The sequence below is a fragment of the Corylus avellana genome, chromosome ca1, assembly GCF_901000735.1.
Source record: "Corylus avellana chromosome ca1, CavTom2PMs-1.0".
Lineage (NCBI taxonomy): Eukaryota > Viridiplantae > Streptophyta > Magnoliopsida > Fagales > Betulaceae > Corylus > Corylus avellana.
In genome coordinates this window covers 23944048-23967695 of record NC_081541.1, presented here as the reverse complement: position 1 = coordinate 23967695, position 23648 = coordinate 23944048, and the positions used below count along the sequence as shown (strand labels likewise).

General features: G+C 36.5%; 1 protein-coding gene across 1 annotated transcript; it reads right to left on the bottom strand.

Annotated features, from left to right (window-relative positions):
• Positions 1–3324: 3324 nt before the first annotated feature.
• LOC132167533 (uncharacterized) lies at positions 3325–3948 on the bottom strand. Its single transcript, XM_059578539.1, has one exon. It carries the CDS (start codon positions 3915–3917, stop codon positions 3474–3476), a length of 444 nt encoding a protein of 147 aa, XP_059434522.1. The 5' UTR covers positions 3918–3948; the 3' UTR covers positions 3325–3473.
• Positions 3949–23648: the final 19700 nt, after the last annotated feature.

The following is a 23648-nucleotide window of genomic DNA, read 5'->3' as shown; positions in this document are numbered from 1 at the left end:
GGGGAATGGGAGGAGTATTAAAATATGGGGTGATAAATGGTTGTTTTCTCCAACGACTTACTCCATTAAATCACCAGTGCATATCTTATATGTTGAGGCTAGAGTATGTGATTTAATTGACCAGGATATGCAATGGTGGAACATCCCTATCATTAGAGAGATTTTCATGGAAGAGGAGGTAGAACAGATCTGTAGAATAGCCATCTCTCCAAGCGCTCAGCAAGATCGAATTGTCTAGGTAGGGAATATGAATGGCAATTTTTCGGTTCGGAGTGCCTATCATCTAGCCAAAGATTTATGCACTAGAAATGATAATGGATGTTCTTCGGTTGATTGTCTGACACCTCTTTGGAAGCGAATCTGGCGGATCTCAGGGCCGCAAGTGATCTCTCTATTTACTTGGCAAGCTTGCAACAATATTCTGTCTACCAATGAGAACCTCTTCAAACGGAAAATAATAGCTGATCCTTTATGCCCAGTGTGCCGATTGAAGGTGGAGATAGTGGGTCACGCTTTGTGGAGTTGTCTGGCGGCGCAAGATGTCTGGTTGGAGGGAAATGTAAGAATCCAGAAGAGCTGTAGCGATGAGGATGTGTTCAGTAGTATTCTTCAAAAGCTGAGTGATAGACTAACGGTGGAGGACTTCGATCTGGTTGCATGCATTGCCAAACTGATTTGGTTAAGAAGGAACAAAATGGTCTTTGAGGCTACGTTCTCTCATCCAAAGATGATTTTTAAAACTGCCAGAGATCAGATGGAGTTTCATTGGCAGGCTACACAAGGTGTGCGAGGTAAGACTCAGGTGGCTAGCAAGACTGTGGTGCAAAAGTGGCAACCACCACCTAGGGGGACTCTGAAGATCAACTGGGACGCGGCAATAGACACCAAAAAAAAGATGATGGGCGTTGGCGTGGTGGTTCGAGACTATTTAGGTGGTGTAATGGCAACGCAGTGCATGACGAAGCCTTTTGTCTGTGACCCAGGGGTGGCGGAAGCTTTGGCTTTGTGGGTGGCAGTGACACTAATGGGTCAGCTGGAAATCACGGAGGCCATATTGAAGGGAGATTCTCTTGAGATAGTGCAAGCAATAAAGAGAGAGGAAAGTAGTTGGTCCAGGTACGGCTTTATATTGGAAGAAACTAAGGAGCTGCTTCAAGGACGATGCTCATGGGATATTCGTCATGTTCAGCGCTCAGCTAATGAAGTGGCGCATAGGCTTGCGAAATTGGCAATCTCTCAAAGTGTAAATCAACTATCGTTAACAACGTCTCCTTCTTGTATTAAAGACATTGTATTAGCTGAAGCGATGTTGTCAGTTTAATGAAATTATTCATTTTCCCCTAAAAAAAAACATAAGATAATCCAATATTGCTTATCAATATTGGTTTTTTTTTTTTTTAATTACTATTTTTTTTTTTTTATAGATAATTACCAATCTTGTTAAAACGGTGCTTTCATTGTTTAAGCCAAAACAACCATTTTAGCAAAAGTAATTAATAATTAAATAAAAAATAATAATTTTTTTTTTTTTAAGAGAAAGTGGGGACACAGAGACCTACCTTCCTCCAACCCTCTCTAGTGAAGGGGTGGCAGCCACCACTCGATGTAGACCAGCCCCCAAAGTGTTCTTTTTTTTTCTTTTTTTATTTTATTTTATTTTATTATTATTATTATTATTTTTATTTAGGGATATAATTGGTATTTTATAGTGAAGGGGTGGCAGCCACCACTCGATGTAGACCAGCCTCCTAAGTGTTCTTTTCTTCTTCTTTTTTTTTTTTTTTAGGGATATAATTCGTATTTTATAAATTCCCTTTTTTAAAAGGATAACAATGGGCTTTCAGCAATATATTCAAACCCATTTTTCAGTTTTCAAAAATAGTTTTCATTTAGAATGTATCAAACAATTTTTCAACGAAGAAACCACAAAAAAAAATCTATTTTTCAGTTTTCAAAAATAGAAAACTCTTTTTGAAGATATGTGATATTATTATTATTATTATTATTATTATTATTATTTGTTGTTAGTGGTGGTCATAATATATGTACTAAAAAAAAAAAAAAAACGTAGCCCTATATTATATTAGAATATTTTATACCAAGAGAATCATGTACCAAAATATTGGCTGAAATACCAAAATATTGTAGGAATATTGATTTGCAAAATTATTTTATTACAATGACACACTATGTTACATCTTCTGTTAATGCCTGGAGTTGAACCATAGAATTCCTAATAGTATTGACTACAATAAGAAGTAACATTTTTGTCGTCCTTTTATTTTCTACTTGGCATGGGACTACTTGGCCAGGTTATATGCCCATGATGATGAGTTCAATTTTGCTAAAAAGTGTCGGTTGGAGTTAGTTTGCATAATGATTAATGACTATTCTATTAAAAAAAATGAATAGTTATTATTGGGAATTGAATAAAATAAAATGAAATAATTATTTATATTCCTTAGTTTGGTAACAAGAAATAATTGAGACAAAATTACCAAAAAAAACTCCTCACATTATCCCTTAGTTTCTTAAAACTTAAATTACTAAATAAATAAAAAAACTTAAAACTCATGATTTTCAGTGGGCACCACCCTAAGTGGATTTGATGGTGATTTTGGCCAAAGAGAATTGTCTAGAATTTTTTTCAAACTGACGTCGCAAAATTCCAGCCACCCTTTAAATTTTCATTTTAAAATTCTGTTAGTCAATTTGAAAAAAAGTCTGAATAATTTTCTTTAACTTTCTAGCACTTCTCTTAGAAGAATATGTATTCTTCTTCCTAAGGGAAAAAAGTATGTCCCTATCAAATAAAAGAATGGTTCTTCCATAAAAATAACCATTCCATTTGAGTTTATTTTGCAAACCAAACAAAACCTTAAGCTATAAAACAAAGCGGTTTCTCATAACCAATTTGAGAGGACCATAAGATATGGTCTTTTTTTTTTTTTTTTATGAATGACTTGGAACTTTTTGACGTGGCATTACATGTGCTTCCATTCCATGGATGATAATGTGTCAAATGAGACACATGGTAAATGACTAACCCTTAATTTTGACGGTATATTGACTGGTTAACCTATTTTAAGTTTGGGTGAAAACCTAATAACTATATTCTTGAAATTAAAAACTTAATAATTAAAACCAAATTAGATGAACTTATTTAAATTTTTCGAATAAAAGAAAGAAAACTTTTAAGATTGCCTCATCTTCCCCATACCCTTTCCACATGTTAGACCCAGGTAGGCCTTTTTTCATATTAATTTTTAAAAATTATTAATTTTAAATATCAAATATATATTATTAAACCAGAAAAAATGAAGAAAAAAAAAAAACTTAATTAATTATTTATCATGGTATTATTGGTTTTCCCCATATTACCAAATATAGCTCGAAAGAAATACAAGGACAAAACAAAAGTAAATAAAGGAGAAATATTACATCATATATATATATATATATATATGAGCCAATCAAGAAGGGTGAACCTTCTTGGATGCAAGTCCCTTCCAAGCAGATTTCATGGAAGCAGTAGCAGAATTCATGGCAGCCTCCATATATCTCTTGGAAGCAATGGCCGCCTTCTTCTCCATGGAATTCCCCATCTTTCTAGCATTCTCAGCGGTTTCCACGAGGCTGTTCATCTCCGCCTTCGACATGCTTTCGAGCTCCTCCTCAAAGCGTCTGAACTCGTCCATGGCGCTTTCCATGGCCGAGTCGAGGTACTCCTCGGCTTGCTGCATGGCCGACTCGGCTTCTTCGGCTTCTTTTTGCTGCTCCAGCTCCATGGCTGCCCACGACTTGTAGGATTCGATCTCGAAGAGCTTCATCAGGTCTTCGATGTTGGATGGATCGAAGCTTTTGTCTTCCAACGCTTGGTTTGAAAGGAGGGTGAATTGGTAGATGAGAGCTTCCATTTTTGTTGTGGGTGTGTGAGAATTTTGCAGATCTGTGAAAATGGGTGGGTGGGAGGAGAATCATATATATAAAGCATGGGCATTTTCGTCCTCAACATAATTTTATTTTTTTTAAATAAAATAAAATTTAAGGGATTTTTAATAATTGAGAAGAAAAAAAAGCTCTTTTGTAAAGTTGATGTTAACGTTATAGCGTGAAGTCAAAAAAAATTAGCACAAAGGTCACGTGGAAGCATCTGATTTTTTAAATAAATAAATGCAACTGCATATAACGGGCAAATTTTAGTTTGTTTGTTGTGATTTTTTTTTTTTTTAACGGGCAAATGGGGCAAAGTTTTTTAATCAGTACAATATCAAAGATACAATTTAGAATCTCGGCAACTTAAATATTATTTATGGCACATACAATAGCCTCTTAGATTATTACAAAACAATATCTTTGAATATTACCGTCTCCATCAGTTTTAAATCTGCAACAAATTTTGGCGAATTACGTTTGTAGCTAGCCGCTGCTCAATCATTGATTTTTGGACTTTTTATCTCTACTACAAGTTCATTTCCAAATGCAATCTCCTTTATTGTCACTACCATAGTGACAATTTTTCAATATGCCTTAAAACTCCTCCGCAGTAGTCAATGATTTTCTTCCAGTAAAGAAATAGAAGAAAACAAAAGATAGACCGGAAACCCAATACCGTTACTCTTAAGGATTTGTATAAACGAAAACGATTAAACTTTCACCTCATAAATTGCAATTGAAATTAAATCTAGAGAGAAGACAAACAAATTCAAAAAACAAAACACAAAGAAACAGAAAAATACATGTAAAAATAAAACATAAACAAAATCCACAAGACAGAGAACATTGACGAATGATAGAGTGGGAGGTGGTCGGTGGGAAGGTGCGTGTCATGCTGGGTCTAGCGTAGGAAAATAGATCTATCCTCTAAAGATTTCAAACTAAGAACTTCGACAGATCCTGCAAGGGACACAATAGATATGGTGGAAAACTAGTGTTGACTGTGGTGAGGGATTTGATATGTGGGATAAGGCCTCAAAAGAGGTGGATAGAAAAACCTCCAAAGATGCGAGAAGGGAAAGGGGAGGAAAGAAGAAGGGAGTAGAAAGGAGGGGGGCTCGTCCCATGGCGTCTCAAATCACACTCATCTCTTTGGCGGCCAGAGAGAACAAATCCTAGCTGAAGTCTTGCAGAGTTCTGTGTAATTCTTTTGTGTTGCTAAGAGAATAAAGGATGAGGATTCACCGCAATTATTTGTCTGAATTATGAGTAATTTGAGTAGATAATATGATAGAGTAATGTTAGATACTATAATTTTAATTAATAATTATCTAACAATACTAACAAGTAGAGAACAAACTCTTCTTTCTTTCTTTTTTTTTTTTTTTAAATAATACAGTGGTGAATCTGCTAATGCTTAGGCTCTGCAGCAGTTCCTATGTGTATTCTCTCTAGATTTGCTTCTAGCAATGATTTACGGGATAAAGTTTCTTTTTTATTAAAAAAAAAAAAAAATCCTATAGTCCTTTTTCTAAGGGTTTGTTTACACAAATCGTAAGAATAATGATCTCAGATCTCCGATTTGTCTTTTGTTTTCTCTCTGGTTCTTTTCTTGGAGCAAATAATTGACCGATGGTAGATAAATTATCAGGCATATGGAAGAACTTTCACTTATGGTAGATGCAGCAAATGGGGATTGTGTTTTGGGAATGCACTTATTGTGGAGATGAAAAAGCCAAGAAGTCACTGTTTAGTTAAGAAAGTTGTGATGAACCGAGTAGCAGCTAGAGATGTGATTTGCCATAATATGCTGGAGATCTGAAAATTGATTGAATCGGTGACATTTAAAGTGTTAAACAAAACATAGATCAAATTTAGATGAAAGGAATTTATCATTGTATCTATGATATTGTTTTGTTAGAGCAATATGCTTTATTTTTATGAAATGAATAGAGAAGAAGGATTGTTATAAAATAATAATAATAAATTGACAAGTGCACGTCAATATTGTTGAATAAAATTATAGTAGTTAGCATTTCTCATGCAACGTGGGAAGTCTAAAATTTATTTGGACAAGTGAGCTCCAAATGGATCTCTTACATTACCTGTTCAAATTATTAGTAATTTGGATAAATAATTATTCTTGATCAAAATCTCAAAATAAAACCTCTATATTTCTACGTAAAACAGTTTTAGTCATTCAAAATGATTTTTTCTTTTTCATTTGATTGAAATATGGACAATAATTTTTTACTAAAATTTATAGATAGTAAAATCAATAAATGTTCCAAAAAAAAAAAAAAGATAGTAATGGCACCCATATGAAAGAGCGATGATAGGAAAGAAAAGAAAGGTATTAAAGGTGATAAGAAGCAAGGAGAAAGGATGGGAGGAACAACCCGAATAAGGGAGAGGGGATGCCATGGGATTGATTTGGAAATAAGAGAAATGATAAAATTTATTCTTTCAATTATTTTTTAATTATTTTCATATACTGAATTGAAGAATTATCATTGAATTTATGTAAGACTTACATGAATTTACAAATTTAATGATTAATCCATTGAATTTGCAAAAAAAAATAGTTTAAATTGGTCGAAAAATAGTTGCATACCATGACTATTTAAATAATTCAAAATTTTGATTGTGACTTTTTAAATATTAAGGATCATATATATATATATATATATATGCTTTGTTGGCCGTTGGAATTCTCTTTAATTTCAATGATGAAAAAGGAATATGTTGATTTTTTAGTGGATAAGAGATGAAAAGGTTTACTTTTCCTATCTCATTCACTGTGAGGAATCTTGTTATAAGTGGATGGTGGGACCATTATCAATTGACTATTTGACAAAATGAAGTAATTGTCAAGCATCTATGTGTTCTCTTTTTGAATTCTGTCGGAAACTTGCTTTGCTATGACCACTTCATTCAAATCAAAGGTTCCACCGTTCCAGTTGATTTTTAATTAAAAATTTAAAAAAAAAAAAAAAAAAAAAAAAGTTAAATATAATAGGACCCAGAATAGAAACACAACTAATATTTAATATAATATAAAGATAATAAACGTTACAAATCTTCACTTATGGCTGTAATTTTACCACAATACAAACACATAAACAAACCTTACTGATACCCCTAATGGGTCCAATCAGAACAAGATAATACTTCACTTAGGGTGAGAGTTGAACCACAACAGAATTAAAACTCTACACCAAATCATATCCTTGATACCCCCACTAACTAGTATTTAAAGACTGTACTAACACTACCCATAACACACAGATTCCCAATTATCACAACCCACATTTCTCTCCACATCATGGGCAGTTAAACTCATGTTTCTCTCCACATCATGGGTAGTTAGTGGCCTAACATTCCTCCCCCCTTGGACAAGCACCTTGTCCTCAAGGTGAAAGGTGAGAATTTGAAGTTGAAGGTTTGATTGATGTCGAACTCTCCAGATAACGTCCTCCGGTGGCAGATGTTCCCATTGGATTAATGTCTTCACTTTCCTCATTTTTATCTTCTCCCAATTCTGCCATAATAGGTCTATCTCTTTCAATTAGAAAAGCTTGCACCATGTCGTATCTGTGGCCATGAACAAATTTCTCATTACAATTAAATCACAAGCCCTTTGCACATCTCCATTGCATCTCATCCCAAGAGATTTTCTTAACAATTGGTACATTGGTTGGGTGGTTATTTATGGGTTGCAATTATGACTCTTTGGCCCTCCTTTGCTAACATAATTGGTCATCTTTCATGCGAGCCAAGCTGATAGTATCTTTGAGCGTCTTGGGTTTGAACATTCGAACTCTTTCTACAATCTCTAATTTAAGACCACTAATAAAGTTTCCTATCAGATGCTTTTGAGTCCACCCTTGAACTTTGTTCCCCAATCTTTCAAACTCTCTCTGATAATCACGTAAGGGTCCTTCTTGTGCTAGTTTCATCAGAGACTCATCAAAATCTTCGTAGTCAGTTGCCCCGAACCTAGCCCATAGTTCCAGTTCAAATATTTCCCAAGTAACCAGCATAACTTCCTCTTGTTAAGCCTTCTGCAGCCATTGCCACCATTGGTTGGCTACATCTTCAAGATGGAAAGATGCCAACACCACCTTCTACTCTGGGGGTGTCCCATGATAATCAAAAAATTGTACTACGGGATTCAACCATTCAGCGGGATCATCTCCTAGATAACGTGGAAAGTCCATTTTAGCATAACGTGGCACCACTGCTTGTCGCCCAGTTGTGCCTGCTTGATGACGACTTCTTGAAGGACCACCTTGCTCATGCATGCAGTATGGTAGACGTCCAACTAGTCCATGCTGCACTGAAAGAAGGGTAGAGATTTCATTCAAGGCTTCTTCAATTCCTTGCATGCGATCAACTCTTCCTCCAAGCATTGAATGCCTTCCTAAATGTCATATACGTCTGCCTCCAAAGATTCAATTCTCTCACTATTAGTAGCCATACCCTTGTGCTCTGATACCAATTGATAGGTCCTAAGCAGAGAATAGAAACACAACTAATATTTAATACAATATAAAGATAATACACGTTACAAATCTCCACTTATGGTTGGAGTTCTACCACAATACAAACACATAAACACACCTTACGTTCTTATACCCCTAGTGGGTTCTAGTTTGAACAAGATAATACTCCACTTAGGGTGGGAGTTGAACCACAACATAATTAGAACTCTACACCAACTCATATCCATGCCACCCCCACTAACTAGTATTTAAAGACTATACTAACACTACCCATCACACACATGTTCCCAATTATCACAACCCACATTTCTCTCCATATCATGTGTTAGAATATATAGAAAATATATTATATTTTCCATATATTCCATAATTAGGTTGATATTGAAATATTCTCTATTTATGGGTTGATTGTAATTAAATCAAAGGGATTTGATTATTATACTTGTATGTAGACACTGTCTTATAAATAGAGACCTTTGTATTGTAGCCAAAAAAAAATTAATGAACACAATGTAGCCCTTAGGGGGTATTCTGAGTGATGGACGTAAGTGTCTAACACCGAATCACCTGTAAGTTTTTTGTGTTTATTTTCTATATTGCTTCCGCTATTATTCCCACATCATCATTATTTAAACATGGTATCATAGTCACTTTCTTGTGGCCTTCAACGTCATTGACATTTTCGGGTGTTCTCTCCAACAATCTCATTGTTTCACTACATCCACCTATCACGCTCCTCCATGCGTCACCACGCGCGCCACACACTGGTCAAGTTCGGTGCGCTGATTTGATAACTGCCCAAGTGGGCTCATTTTCTTTTTATTTTTGGCCCAAGTCAACCCTAGCCCATAGTCGGCCCTTTTGAAGTTTTGGCCCCAGTCAGCCCTTTAGTTTGGCTCATTGTCAGTCTTGGCTAGTTGTCGTACACTTTTGGATTTTGGCTCGTTGTCGGCCCCTTTTGAAGTTTGGCTCATTGTCAACCCTGGCCCGTTGTCTGCCCGTTTTGGAGTTTGGCCCGTTGTCGGCCCTTTTGAATCTGCATTTACCAGCCACTTGCTGTTGTCGCTAGCCACCCGCCAGCCTCTATATCCTCCGGTAGGTCACCCCCATCTACGGCCGTTCCCCGCCTCCGCCACCGCCGTCATCATTGTTTCTGATTTCAAACTCAAGGTTCAAGAATATTTCACCTTGAGTTTGAGGGAGGATGTTAGAATATATGGAAAATATATTATATTTTCCATATATTCCATAATTAGGTTGATATTCAAATATTCTCTAGTTATGGGTTGATTGTAATCAAATCAAAGAGATTTGATTACTATACTTGTATGTAGACACTATCCTATAAATAAGGACCTTTGTATTGTAGACAAAAAAGGTTAATGAGCACAATATAGCCCTTAGGGGTATTCCGAGTAGTGGACGTAGGTGTCTAACACCGAACCACTTGTAAGTTCTTTGTGTTTATTTTCTATATTGTTTCCGCTATTATTCTCACATCATCATTATTTCAATATGGTATCAGAACCACTTTCTTGTGGCCTTCAACGTCATTGACGTTTTCGGGTGTTCTCTCCAACAATCTCAATGTTTCACTACATCCACCTGCCACACTCCTCCATGCGACACCACACGCGCCACACGCCGGTCAAGTTCGGTGTGCCGATCTGATAACCGCCCGCGTGGGCTCATTTTCTTTTTATTTTAGCCCAAGCCAGCCTTGGCCCATAGTCTGCCCTTTTTAAGTTTTGGCCTTAGTCGGCCCTTTTGAAGTTTGGCTCATTGTTAGCCCTGACCCGTTTTCAGACGCTTTTGGATTTTGGCCCTTCATCGGCCCCCCTTTTTTTTTTTTTGGAAGTTTGGCTCATTGCTAGCCCTGGCCCATTGTCGGCCCCTTTTAGATTTTGGCCCGTCATTGGCCCCTTCTGAAGTTTGGCTCATTATCATCCCTGGCCCGTTATCGGCCCCATTTTGGAGTTTGGCCCATTATCAGCCCTTTTGAATCTGCATTTACCAGCCACCTCTTGCCGTCGCTAGCCACCCATCAGCCTCTGTCACCTCTGGCAGTCACCACCATCTACTGCCCGTTCCCTGCCTCCGCCACCACCGTCATCATTGTTTCTAATTTCAAACTAAAGGTTCTAGAATATTCCACCTTGAGTTTGAGGGGTGATGTTAGAATATATGAAAAATATTTTATATTTTCCATATATTCCATAATTAGATTGATATTGAAATATTTTCTATTTATGGGTTGATTGTAATCAACTCGAAGAGATTTGATTACAATACTTGTATGTAGACACTATCATATAAATAAGGACCTTTGTATTGTTGACAAAAGAAGTTAATGAGCACAATGTAGCCCTTAGGGGTATTCCGAGTGATGGACGTATGTGTCTTACACCGAACCACCTGTAAGTTCTTTGTGTTTATTTTCTATATTGCTTCCGCTATTATTCCCACATCATCATTATTTCAACATGGTATCAGAGCCACTTTCTTGTGGCCTTCAACATCATTGACGTTTTCGGGTGTTCTCTCCAACAATCTCAATGTTTCACTACATCCACCTACCACACTCCTCCATGCGTCACCACACACGCCACACGCCGGTCAAGTTCGGTGTGCCGATCTGATAACCGCCCACGTGGGCTCATTTCCTTTTTATTTTTAGCCCAAGCCGGCCTTGGCCTATAGTCGGCCCTTTTTAAGTTTTGGCACTAGTCGGCCCTTTTGAAGTTTGGCTCTTTGTCAGCCTTGGCCCGTTGTCAGACCCTTTTGGGTTTTGGCCCGTCGTTGGCCCCCCCCTTTTCTTTTTTTTTTGAAGTTTCACTCATTGCCAGCCCTGGCCCGTTGTCGGCCCCTTTTGGATTTTGGGCCGTCGTCAGCCCCTTTTGAAGTTTGGCTCATTGTCAGCCTTGGCCCGTTGTCGGCCCCATTTTGGAATTTCGCCCTTTGTAAGCCCTTTTGAATCTGCATTTACCAGCCACCTGCTGCCATCGCTGGCCACCCCCTAGCCTTTATCTCCTCCACAGTCACCACCATCTACGGCCCATTCCCCGCCTCCACCACTGCCGTCATCATTATTTCTGATTTCAAACTCAAGGTTCTAGAATATTCCACCTTGAGTTTGAGGGGGGATGTTAGAATATATGGAAAACATATTATATTTTCCATATATTCCATAATTAGGTTAATATTGAAATATTCTCTATTTATGGGTTGATTGTAATCAAATATTGAGATTGTAATCAAATCAAAGAGATTTGATTACTATACTTGTATGTAAACACTGCCCTATAAGTAGGGATCTTTGTATTGTAGACAAAAAAAAGTTAATGAACACAATGTAACCATTAGAGGTATTCCGAGTGGTGGATGTAGGTGTCTAACACGGAACCAACCATAAGTTCTTTGTGTTTATTTTCTATATTACTTCTGCTATTATTCCCACATCATCATTATTTCAACATCATGGGCAGTTAAACCCACGTTTTTCTGCACATCATGGGTAGTTAGTGGCTGACAAAATACCTTTTTGTTCCATGTGGTTTAGTAACTTTATTTATTGTCTCATTAGTTTCATTTTGTATCACAAATGGTACGATAATGGCTAAAAACGGAGATAGTATCTCCATCTAACTTCTGTCCAAAAATTGACAGAAATTCACGCTAACCCAATAAAAAGTTCACATGTGGCAATTAAAAAAATTAAAATAAAAAAAAAAACTCATTAGAAATTAAAAATATTTAAAAAAAAAAAAACTAATGATTAAAAATTAAAATATGAAAATAATTATAAAAAAAATTAAAAAATTAAAAATACATTAAAAAATTAAAAATACATTAAAAATACATTAAAAAATTAAAAATTTTTAAATTTTTTTTTTTTTTTAAAAAAAAAGACACATAATTATATGTAGTCATTGTTAGGTAGGGGTATGTTAGGAAGTATTATTTGTAAAAGCTACTAAGTGTTTATTGTTTTAGTAGTTGTTCAGTTCTGATGCGAACCTCAAGCGACACACTTTTGAGACCCAACAAACAATATTGGAATACTGTCCCAAGAAAGCTAAAATTCAGTTAATGGTGCTTGTTGATTCTCATCAAGTTCATTAGTTGTTTTATTGTTTTATTATTGTTGTATGGGTAAGACTTTTAGTGTCAACACTGAGCGTTAATAGGAATAGATTTAATTATGTGAGTAGTTGAGTTATAGTCCACATTGAAGTCTGTTTCTCGTGTGACTCAGTTCATTAGTTGTTTTATTGTTTTATTATTGTTGTGTGGGTAAGACTTTTAGGCTCTGTTTGGTTTGCAGAATGAATATTCCATTAGGACAAGGAATAAGTATTACTGGGAATAGAAAATGATGGAATGGAATAATTATTCCGATTCTTTAGTTTAGTAAAAACACATATTGCATAATTGGAATTGAACTAAAATTACTAAAAAGCCCGTTTGACTTTTTATTTTTCTAAAACTCAAAAAAAAAAAAAAAAAAATTGAATGTTTGGTGGCCGACCACCCCAACGGGTAGCTGGCCACCCACAACATGCACTGGTGGTGGCGCGGCCACACTCGGAGCCATCAAGGGTGGCGCGGCTACCCTTGGGAAGAATCAAGGGTGGCCGCAGCCACCCTAGAATCTCACCGGGGGTGGTCTTGGCCACCCCTGATGGCCCTGGGGGTGGCACAGACAGCCTCACCAATCCACTGCGAGGCCCTCTGAGGGTGGCAGCTTTTGTGGGTGGCTGGCCACCCATTGGGGTGGTCGGCCACCAACATGATTTTTTTTTTTATTAAGTTTGAGAGGGAAAAAAAATGTTATTTTTTGGAAAATATTGTCCTTCCCCTCAGGAGTAGCTATTCCTCTCATTTCTTAGAGGAATGACTATTCCTGTGTATAAAGGATTAGTGATTCCCACCGGAATCACTATTTCTAGGAATAGATGATAAGCGCCGAATGTTGCACATTCAAACCCCTTAATTTACATATGTTAATTCCTTAGCATTGTTATTTGTTTGATTTTGTTTTGTTTTTGTGTTTTAGGTCTTATTTGACAAATCATTGAAAATTGGGCTTAAAAGGGCAAAAAGCTGGGCATTCTAGATCTAGGATCGAGCATAGCTATTCTTGAGCTCAAGCGCAGCTCTGCGGCCAAGGATCAAGTGCATGCCTATGCTCGCGCACACAACAGCTAAGCTCGAGCGCACAAACCTCGGATCGAGCGCACACTGGAGTGTGGTGTACGGCAGCAATCCTTTTCCAGGATGGATTTGGCTTTCAGTCTCTCAATTGGACTGGGAGACTGACCTCTAGTTTTCTCAGGGTTTCTAGGGTTTTTAGGGTTCTCCTAAACCCTATAAATAGGGTTCAAAAAATTGTAAACAGAGAAACCGCTTCCTAGAGCTAGAAATCAGAAATTTGTCTTTGGAGCTTAGAAGATCATAAGCAGCTAAACCCCTTCGTAGGGTGTTGATGTAACCCTTCCCAAGCACAATGGTTTGTATTTAATTTCTAGTTTTTCACTTTATGCATGTTGATTGTATAACTCTGAGGATTGCTATAATTGATTTATGTTCTTCATATTAAATGCAACTGTTCTTAAATTCTAACTCAATATTAGTAAAATTCTCATCTTGTCTTAGAAAGTATTTTACTATTATTGAACTCAAATCATTCTTATTTTCTGTGATTATAAGAATGATCGTTATACAATGGTTTTTAATCGACATGCAATCAATAGGGTTAGATAGACCATACCTAGAAAAGACGGATCGTACTACACCCTAGTTTAGTATAATTTAGGTAGACGATCCGTGCCAACCGAAGATGGGTTATGCTATTCCATTGATTGTATGAAATTATTTTCATGTGTTTTCTTGTTTAAATTATAACATGCATAGAATGAATTACTAGAATTAAATATGGTTAACCATTGATATGCGGGTAGTGGTGAAGTTAATACCCTACTCTCTCTCTCTCTCTCTCATATATTTACTCTCTTTATTTTCATGCACTTTGAAATTACACAAACAAATCATTCTCTTTTAAATTAAGTTAATTTTAATCTTTCAAATTTTGATAATTAAACCACTACAGTCCTTGAAGTTCGACACCCTCAATATAGCCCTATCCTACGGTATTCGTCCTATTGCGAGTGATAATTTTATAATTGATATTTTTTGTCACAAAAATACCACATCAATAGACCCTTACCAAACAAAAGAATGTCTATTACATAAGAATAGTCATTCCATTTCAGGGGTCTATTCCGCAAACCAAACGGGCCCTTAGTGTCGACACTGAGTGTCAATAGGAATAGATTTAATTATGTGAGTAGTTAAGTTATAGTCCACATTGAAGTCTATTTCTCGTGTGACTCTTTTATTTTATTTTGTTATTTAAGTACTACATTGCTATGGAATATAATCAATTAAGTATATTATTCAAACCCTATTTTTGTAAGAGTTGAGAGCACCTCTAATATCGAAAATCCTAGTACGGGTTCTTCGGGTACCTCACTTTATTACGGCTTCTATGACTTGGAAAGTTGGCTCTAATACCACTTTATTAAGGTATTAGAGCCAACTTTCCAAAGATATCGTGGAAGAATTCCAAAGAAAAATGGATGAGGTGTTTCTCAGATTCAAGAGCACTTTAGCAGAATTTGAAATTGAATTCCAACCTGAGTAGCAACAAATGAAGTTAGCACAGTATTCTGTGCAAAAGCTATATGCCCCCACACCGCCACTACCACCACCACAATGTCAAAACATAGCCATCATATTTTCAATTCCGACGTCCGACCAAACCATCGCCGCCTAGCAGCAAATCCATACACCATAGCCGTAGATCCAAAAAACACCAAATGCAGCATTTCAAGCATTTCAAAAGCGCCGCCAACCACCGCTCTGGTTGTTAGCCTACCGCCCAACCATGGATTGCACAACACCCATTCTCCATGTCCTTAAATCTCGTTTCGGATTATCGTGGGGTAAAAGCAAAGAATGAAGGAGTGTAACAAGAAAGTTACTGTCAAACCGAATATAGGATAGAAAATGGAAGAGAAAGAGAGAAAGGGAACTACTTCTTCTTATTGAATGAACTTGGCCAATTCGAGATGGGGAATCTCCTCACAATGCTTTTATAATTCTCCAAAAGATACTTCCTCCATGCATTTAAACAACCTTATATAGGCTTAACAATTAAGGCAATTTGGTTACAATCTGTTTACAACTAACCAACACAACTCCACAACTAACTATAACAACTTCCATCAACTAACAACTTCTACCAACTAACTATAACACTCTTATTATACAAGTGCAGCAATGCCTCATAACAGAATTAACTATCATGCTTCCTTTCCTCCAACTTCTCCTCTTTTCTGCAGCTCCCATGACATAGCCTTCCCTTTTAAAGCACCTTGCCCACAAGGTGCGGGTAAGCATGCTGTAAAGCAAACAACTCTTCCCAAGAAGCATCACTTGCAGTTTGGCCAACCCACTACACCAAAGCTTCAATAATTGCTCGATTATCCTTCTTTTTGCACCTTCTGGCAAGAATTTTCAAAGGTTCTAGTTGGATGACCCCATGCACATCCACTGGAGGCAGTTTAGGAAGATGGAAATTTATGCTACCAAGCTTCAACTTTAAATGAGACACATGAAAAACTAGATGAATTTGAGCTGCTACTGGAAGATCTAGCTTCATAGGCAACCTTTCCCACCTTTCTAATGATTTGGAAAGGTCCATAGAACCTAGGTGATAACTTCAAAGACTTTCGAGTAACTACTGAATGATGTCTATAGGGCTGCAACCTTAGATACACCATCTACCCCACCTCAAATTTCCTCTCAGATCTCCTCAAATCAACATACCTCTTCATCCTCTGCTAAGCCTGTTGCAGAATGCTCCTTAACAAGGATAGAATCTGTTCTCTGGATCTAAGAACTTCATCTACAGCTTCTAATTTTGTAGTTCCCTGGAATGTAAGTGAGCAACCGTGGAGGAGGTACACCATAAACAGCTTCAAAATGTGTCATTTTGGTAGAGGCATGCCATGCAGTATTATACCAATACTCTGCCCATGGCAGCCAAGATAGCCACTGCTTAGGCCTCTCTTGTACAAAACACCTCAAATAAGTCTCCACACATTTATTAACAACCTCTGTCTACCCATCAGTTTGAGGATGATAACTAGTACTAAATTTTAAGGTAGTACCTTGAAGCTTGAACAACTCCCTTTAAAATGCACTAGTGAAAATAGGGTCTCGATCTGAAATGATGGAAGTAGGCATTCCATGTAATCTAATGACATTTTGAACAAACACTTGAGCTATTTTAATGGCTGTAAAAGGATGTGACAGCGCAATAAAATGGCCATACTTAGACAATTTGTCTACCACCAGCAATATTACTGATTCCCCTTGGGAATTAGGTAATCCTTCTACAAAATCCATAGACACATTAGCCCAAATTCTGCTAGGAATGGGAAGAGGCTGCAACAGTCCAGCATGAGACATATTCTCATACTTAGCTTGCTGACAAACTTCACATTCTCTAATAAACTTTTTGAGGTCTTTAGTCATCCCCTTCCAATAAAAATCCCTCATAGCCCTATGTAAGGTCTTTTCAAACCCTGGATGGCCTGCAATCGGATCACTATGCACAGAGTGCAAAACCTGTGCTCTATGGCCTAAGAACTCTCAATGTAAATCCTTTTCTTATAAAACAGCAGATTATCCTTAAGAAGAAATTTTGCTAGATCCAAATCCCCTTTTGACCATTGTTCCAACAAAGCTTTCAGCTGCAAATCAATATCATACTCAACTCTTAAATTGTCTATCCAACTGACAGTAGGTATGGATAGAAGAGACAAGGTTATCTCAGGTTCCCAATCATCCCTCCTTGATAGGGCATCTGCTACCCTATTATCCATTCTCTTTTTGTACTCCACTATGAAGTCATATCCAATCAACTTAGTGATCTATTTTTGCTGAAAAAGGGTGCCCACCTTATGTTCTAAAAGAAACTTCAGACTTTGATGGTCTATTTTAACAATGAATTGCCTCCTAAGCAAGTAAGGCCTCCACTTTTGAATTGCTGTCACTAAAGCAAATAATTCATTCTCATAAGTGGACATATGAACAGCTTTCCCTTTTAAAGCTTTACTCAAGAATGCTATTGGCCTGCTAGATTGCATTAGAACTGCCTTAATTCCCAAGCCACTAGTATCACACTCAATCACAAATGGCTGGGAAAAATTAGGAAGAGCTAGTACTGGAGTTGCTGTCATGGCAGCCTTAAGACTGTTAAAAGCTTCAACAGTTGATTCCTTCCAAGAAAAAGCATTTTTCTTCAACATAGCTGTCAATGGGGCTGCAATAGATCCATACCCTTTAATAAACTTTCTATAGTATCCAGTGAGTCCCAAAAATCCTCTCAAAGACTTAAGATTTTTTGGAAAAGTCCACTCCACCATAGCTTGAATCTTCTCATGGTCAGCCTTAACTCCTAAAGCAAAAATCACATGGCCAAGGTACTCCACCTCATTACAAGCAAACTTGCACTTGGACATCTTAGCATATAACTGATGCTGCCTAAGTAAGCCCAAAGTAATCCTTAAATGTTGTTCATGAGTCTTTAAATCTTTACTGAAAACCAGAATATCATAAAAAATAAAATAACAAAACCAAGATGAATTTCCTAAGAAAAGGTTTGAAAACGTGATTCATAAGACTTTGAAAAGTAGAAGGAGCATTAGTAAGCCCAAAGGGCATCACCAAAAACTCATAATGACCCTCATAAGTGCGAAATGCAGTCTTATGGATATCCTTCTCTACCATCCTAATCTGATAATAACCAGATTTTAAATCCAATTTAGAAAACCACACAGCTCCCCACAATTCATCTAACAGCTCATCCACAACTGGTATAGGAAATTTGTCCTTGATAGTTACCTGATTTAAGGCTCTATAATCCATACACATCCTCCAGCTGCCATATGCCTTCCTTACAAGTAAAACTGGAGAAGAGAAAGGACTCTGACTGCATCTAATAACTCCAGTCTACAACAACTCCTTTACAATCTTCTCTATCTCCTCCTTTTGGTAAAAAGGGTATCGGTATGGCCTCACTGAAACAGGTTGTCCACCTTCCTTCAAATGGATTGCATGATCATGAGATCTTTTAGGAGGCAACTCCTTAGGATCTGCACAAATATCTGCAAATTCTTCTAATAACTGAGCCATAGGATTAACTTCCCTGTTATGCTTCTTCCCATCTTCATTCCCCTGCTGCTGGTTCAATTCATTACCAAGAATCTGCAACAAGACACCCTTGTTCTCACCCCTTGTTAGTTTAAAAGACTTATCATCTTCTAAACTAACATTCATATTGGCAGCTAACCCTTCCAGTAAACAAGTCCTTTCCTCATACATAAACTGCATAGTGAGATTAAGAAAATCCCATAAAATAGGCCATAAAGTTCATAACCACTAAATCCCTAACACCATATCACAACCAGCCAAAGGTAAGATAAAAAGATCAACCACAAAAGTATAACCTTGCAACCTAACCTTTGTGTTTTTACATTTTTCAGGACTTACAAGCTCATCACCATTAGCTGCCTTAACTCTGATAGATTCATGAACCATAGGTTGAATTCCCATCACCTTAACCTTTTCATGATCTAAAAAATTATGTGTACTTCTAGAATCAATCAAGATTATTATCTTGTGATTATTTATCATACCTACAATCCTCATAGTCTTAGGAGTATGATTTCCAATAATAGCATGTAAAGAGATTTCAGGAAACTCTTTCAAAAAACAATCACCTGGATCTGGTTCTTCATCAACCACTTTCAATTTGTCCACCTTCTCCTCAATCTCCTCAATCAAGAACAATTTTGGTGAAGCACACACATGACCACGGCTCCACTTAGCATCACAGTTGTAACATAACCCTTTTTTCCTTCTTTCTAGCATTTTAGCATTAGAGATTTTCTGCACTGGTAACACTGCCTTATCATAAGCTGGAGGATTAGCCTTATTTTGGTTATTACCATTAACAGAATTCTCAAGACTCTTTTGCTGACCAAAGAGATTAGTTTTTCCTCCCAAAAACCTAGTACTCTTACTCTCTCCCCCAAAACTTTTGACAGCATTATTATAAGTGAGTGGACTCCACTATGGTTTACTACTTTTTTATGAAAGTGAACACATAATCCTCTTGTATTTTGGCTAAAGAATAAGCATCAACTAATGCCTTAGGTTTAAACATCATCACTGCCAATCTAATTTCATCTTTTAACCCCCCCATAAAGCAACTCAGTTTATGTGCTTCAGGTAAATCAGCCACTCTATTAGCTAACACTTTAAACTGTTTTTTATATTCCTCCAAAGATCCTTCTTGTTTCAACTTTGACAAAGTTTCCATAGGATCATCATAAGACCCCATACCAAATCTACTTTGTAATGCTCTAGCAAAATCATCCCAAGTAGCAAAAGAATTTGATTTATGCAATTCTTGAAGCCAAATTAAAGTTGTACCTTCCATATGAAAAGCAGAAATCTTCAACCTCTGACAATCTGGTGTAGAGTAGTGATCAAAAAACTACCCAGCCTTGTAACACCAATTCAATGGATCCTCCCCATCAAATTTAGGAAACTCCAACCGAATGGACTTAGTGTGGAATCCATCTCCTGCCTGAAACCCTCCACCATCTGTTGCATGGCTCCTTCCTTTTGAGGTTGAGCCAAAATTTGGCCTCCATAGAATCAAAAGAAGAACTTTTATTCTTTCTCTCCTGGAAATATTTCAGCAATTGAGCAAATTGTGCATCCTGCTGCCTCATATGCTCCTCCTGCTGCCTCATATACTCCTCCTACTTTCTTGCATGTTCATCATGCTTCCACTCATTACGATCAATTCTTACATTCAACTCCTTCTGAATGGTTTTATAAGCCAATACATCATCCTGTAACTTTTTAAACTCGTTCCTGAATTGCACCAAATCAAACTCTTGCCCTATAGATCTAGTTTTCATGAAAAGAAAACAAATGACTTTGATACCACTTGTAACAGGAAAGTTACTGCCAAACCAAATATAGGATAGAAAATGGAAGAGAAAGAGAGAAAGGGAACTACTTCTTCTTATTGAATGAACTTGGCCAATTCGGGATGGCTAATCTCCTCACAATGCTTTTACCATTCTCCAATAGATACCTCCTCCTTGCACTTAACCAGCCTTATATAGGCTTAACAATTAAGGCAATTTGTTTACAATCTTTTTACAACTAACCAACACAACTGCACAACTAACTGTAACAACTTCCATCAACTAACAACTTCCACCAACTAACTATAACACTCTTATTATACATGTGCAGCAATGCCTCCTAACAGAATTAACTATCATGCTTCATTTCCTCCAACTTCTCCTCTTTTTTGCAGCTCTCATGACAAGGAGTTTTTGATTGGCTCATTAGAAAGAAACAAAAAAAGAATGAAAAAAAAAAAAAAACATTTAGAATGCTGAAAAGTATGAGATCAAGAGCTAGAACAAATCTTATCTTGGTCGATATTCACTTTTTGTTTTGTTTCTCAAGAAAAAAAAAATTAAGAAGAAAGAAAGAAAGAAAGAAAGAAGAAGAAGATGAAGATGAAGGGCCGGAAGCTACTACTTTGAAGGTAAGCTCGACAAAAAAAACAAAACAAAACAAAACAAAACAAAATTAAAAAAAAAAAAACAAATAAACAAACAAACAAACAAACAAACATTCATTAGGGGTGTCAACCCGGTCCGGTTTCTCAGTTTTTGGCCGAAACTGGAGACCGAAACCAGGGTACCCCGGTTCTTAGTTTTAGGCAACCAGAACCGGAACTGAGTCCCAATAAACCGGGGTCCCGGTTACTGGCCGGTTCAAGTTTGTACGCGGTCCGGTAACCGGTTTTTTAAGAAAATTATTTTTTTGGCTTATTTTAGGTATTGGACCTAAAATAAGCCCATTCCTTCATACAGTTGGTCCATTTTAAAAAAACATTTATTTTCATTTTTGTCCAAATTAACTGGACTTTGTTGTGATTGTTCCAAATAAATATAAAAATTAAAATTAAAATTAAAAAAAATAAAATAAAATAAAAACCCTAAAAAAGCCCAAAAATCCTAAAAAAAAAAAAAAAAAATCAATATTTTTGCCTATATGGGCCTTAGAAATAAAAATTCAATTTTTAAAAATACCCTAAATATAATTTTAAATTAGTTACATAAAGAAAACATTAAAACAATAAAAACAAGTATTTAAACAAATCAACATGCACAAGAAATACCCTTACTACAACAATTTAAAACCCAAAAAGATTAAAATAAAACAAGTATTTAAATAATCTACAAACCAAAAGAAATACCCCTTACAATAAAAATAGTTCATAAATATAAATATATAAACAGTTCCTAAAATATATATATAAGAGTTACCCCGGTTCCCGGTAACCCGGTAATAACCGGGTACATAAAACCAGGTACCGGAACCAGGGTACCCAGTTTTTGGTTTTTCCCAACCGGAACCGGGTCCCCGGTTTCTCGGTTTCCTGGTTTTTCAGTTCCGGTTTTCTGGTAATTTTTGACACCCCTAACCTTCACAAAGAACCCTTAACTACCATGCGATTTGAAAAAGAGCCTTTGCATGAGGTTCCTTGCGACAACCTCCCCCTCCTGGCAGTCAGTGGAGGGATTATACAGGTCAGTACCTCCCAGATCCATTAGGTTGACCTGAGTTGGACCATCATTTTTTTTTTTTTTTTCCTTCATGTTTTGTTGTCCTTTCAGGTTTAATTTTAGCTGTTTCCCCCCAAAACTTGGACCATCATTTTTTTTTTTTTCCTTCATGTTTTGTTGTCCTTTCACGTTTAATTTTAGCTGTCCCCCTTCCCCAGCCCCCCCCCCCCCCCCCTCAATAAAAAAAAAAACTTTATGAATTAAATAATTCTATTACCTAAAAACCAGCCATTGACAATATCAGAATCACTAGGTAATGAACAATTTATATTCACTTTGGACCCTTGAATTACCACTCATTTTGACATGTCATCCTCAAACTTCCAAACCTCTCACTTTGGACCCCTGAACTTTCAATTTCTATCACTTTGGACCCCTCCTTAGATTTTAAACGTTAAAAGTTAGACAATGACGTTTATATATCTATTTTTTTTTTATAAAATTTCAAATTTATCCTTAATTTCAAATTAAAATTTTAAAAAAAATGGTTAAATTCACTTTACCCCTGAAGTTTAGGTTTTTCAATTCGAACACCAATGTTTAAAAATTGACAATGTAACCCCCTAATGTTTCAAAAATTTTAAATTCAGACCCTTCGTTACTAATTTTCATCTAATTGGACGAAAATCATCGCATGTGCGTCTCACAGGGGATTTTGATGCCATCTATTCCAATTTTGCCCTAATTAAAACCTATGAAATTACGTAATTACCCTCAGTGATAGAAATTGAAAGTTCAGGGGATCAAAGTGATAGAAATTGAAAGTTCAAGGGTCCAAGGTGAAGTTTCCCCAATAATTTAAAGTGAGAGATTTTGAAGTTTGAAGGGGACATGTCAAAAGAGGTGGTAGCTCAGGGGGGTCCAAGGTGAAGTTTCCCCAATAATTTAATTCAATAGTTAGTGAACAGATGAAAAGAATTTTTTAAAAAAAAAAATTAGGAGAAATCTCACAAAGATCTTCTTGAACTTTCACACGTTTTAAGAAGATCTTTTAAAATTAAAAACTATCAATTTCATATTTCGAACTTTTAATTTGATACAATCTCCCCCCTTGCCCACTCCTACTACGGTTCATTGAGTATAGAACAATTGCAAATAATCGCATATTAAGGTCAAGTTATATTATTATAGTGATTATCAAATCTTCTAGATAAGAAATTATAATGGTAAAACAGATAAAATTGTGTGGGTTAGTCTATAAAGGGTAAAACGCTTTTATTAAAAAATGAAAGAATCTATCGAATTTTGTCTACCTATATATTTATCAGAATAAAACGGTCAATATTTTCATGATACGAAATACGACAACTGGGTTAGCACCGGAAGAAAAATGAAAGAAAGAGAGATTGTTAATCGAATTTACTTGCATAGAAATGATTGATAATAGATTTGTGTTGGGAGTCTAAACAGCTGG

Bases quoted from the DNA above. Each gene is read 5' to 3' on its own strand.
- LOC132167533 (XM_059578539.1), bottom strand. From the start codon at position 3,917: ATGGAAGCTCTCATCTACCAATTCACCCTCCTTTCAAACCAAGCGTTG.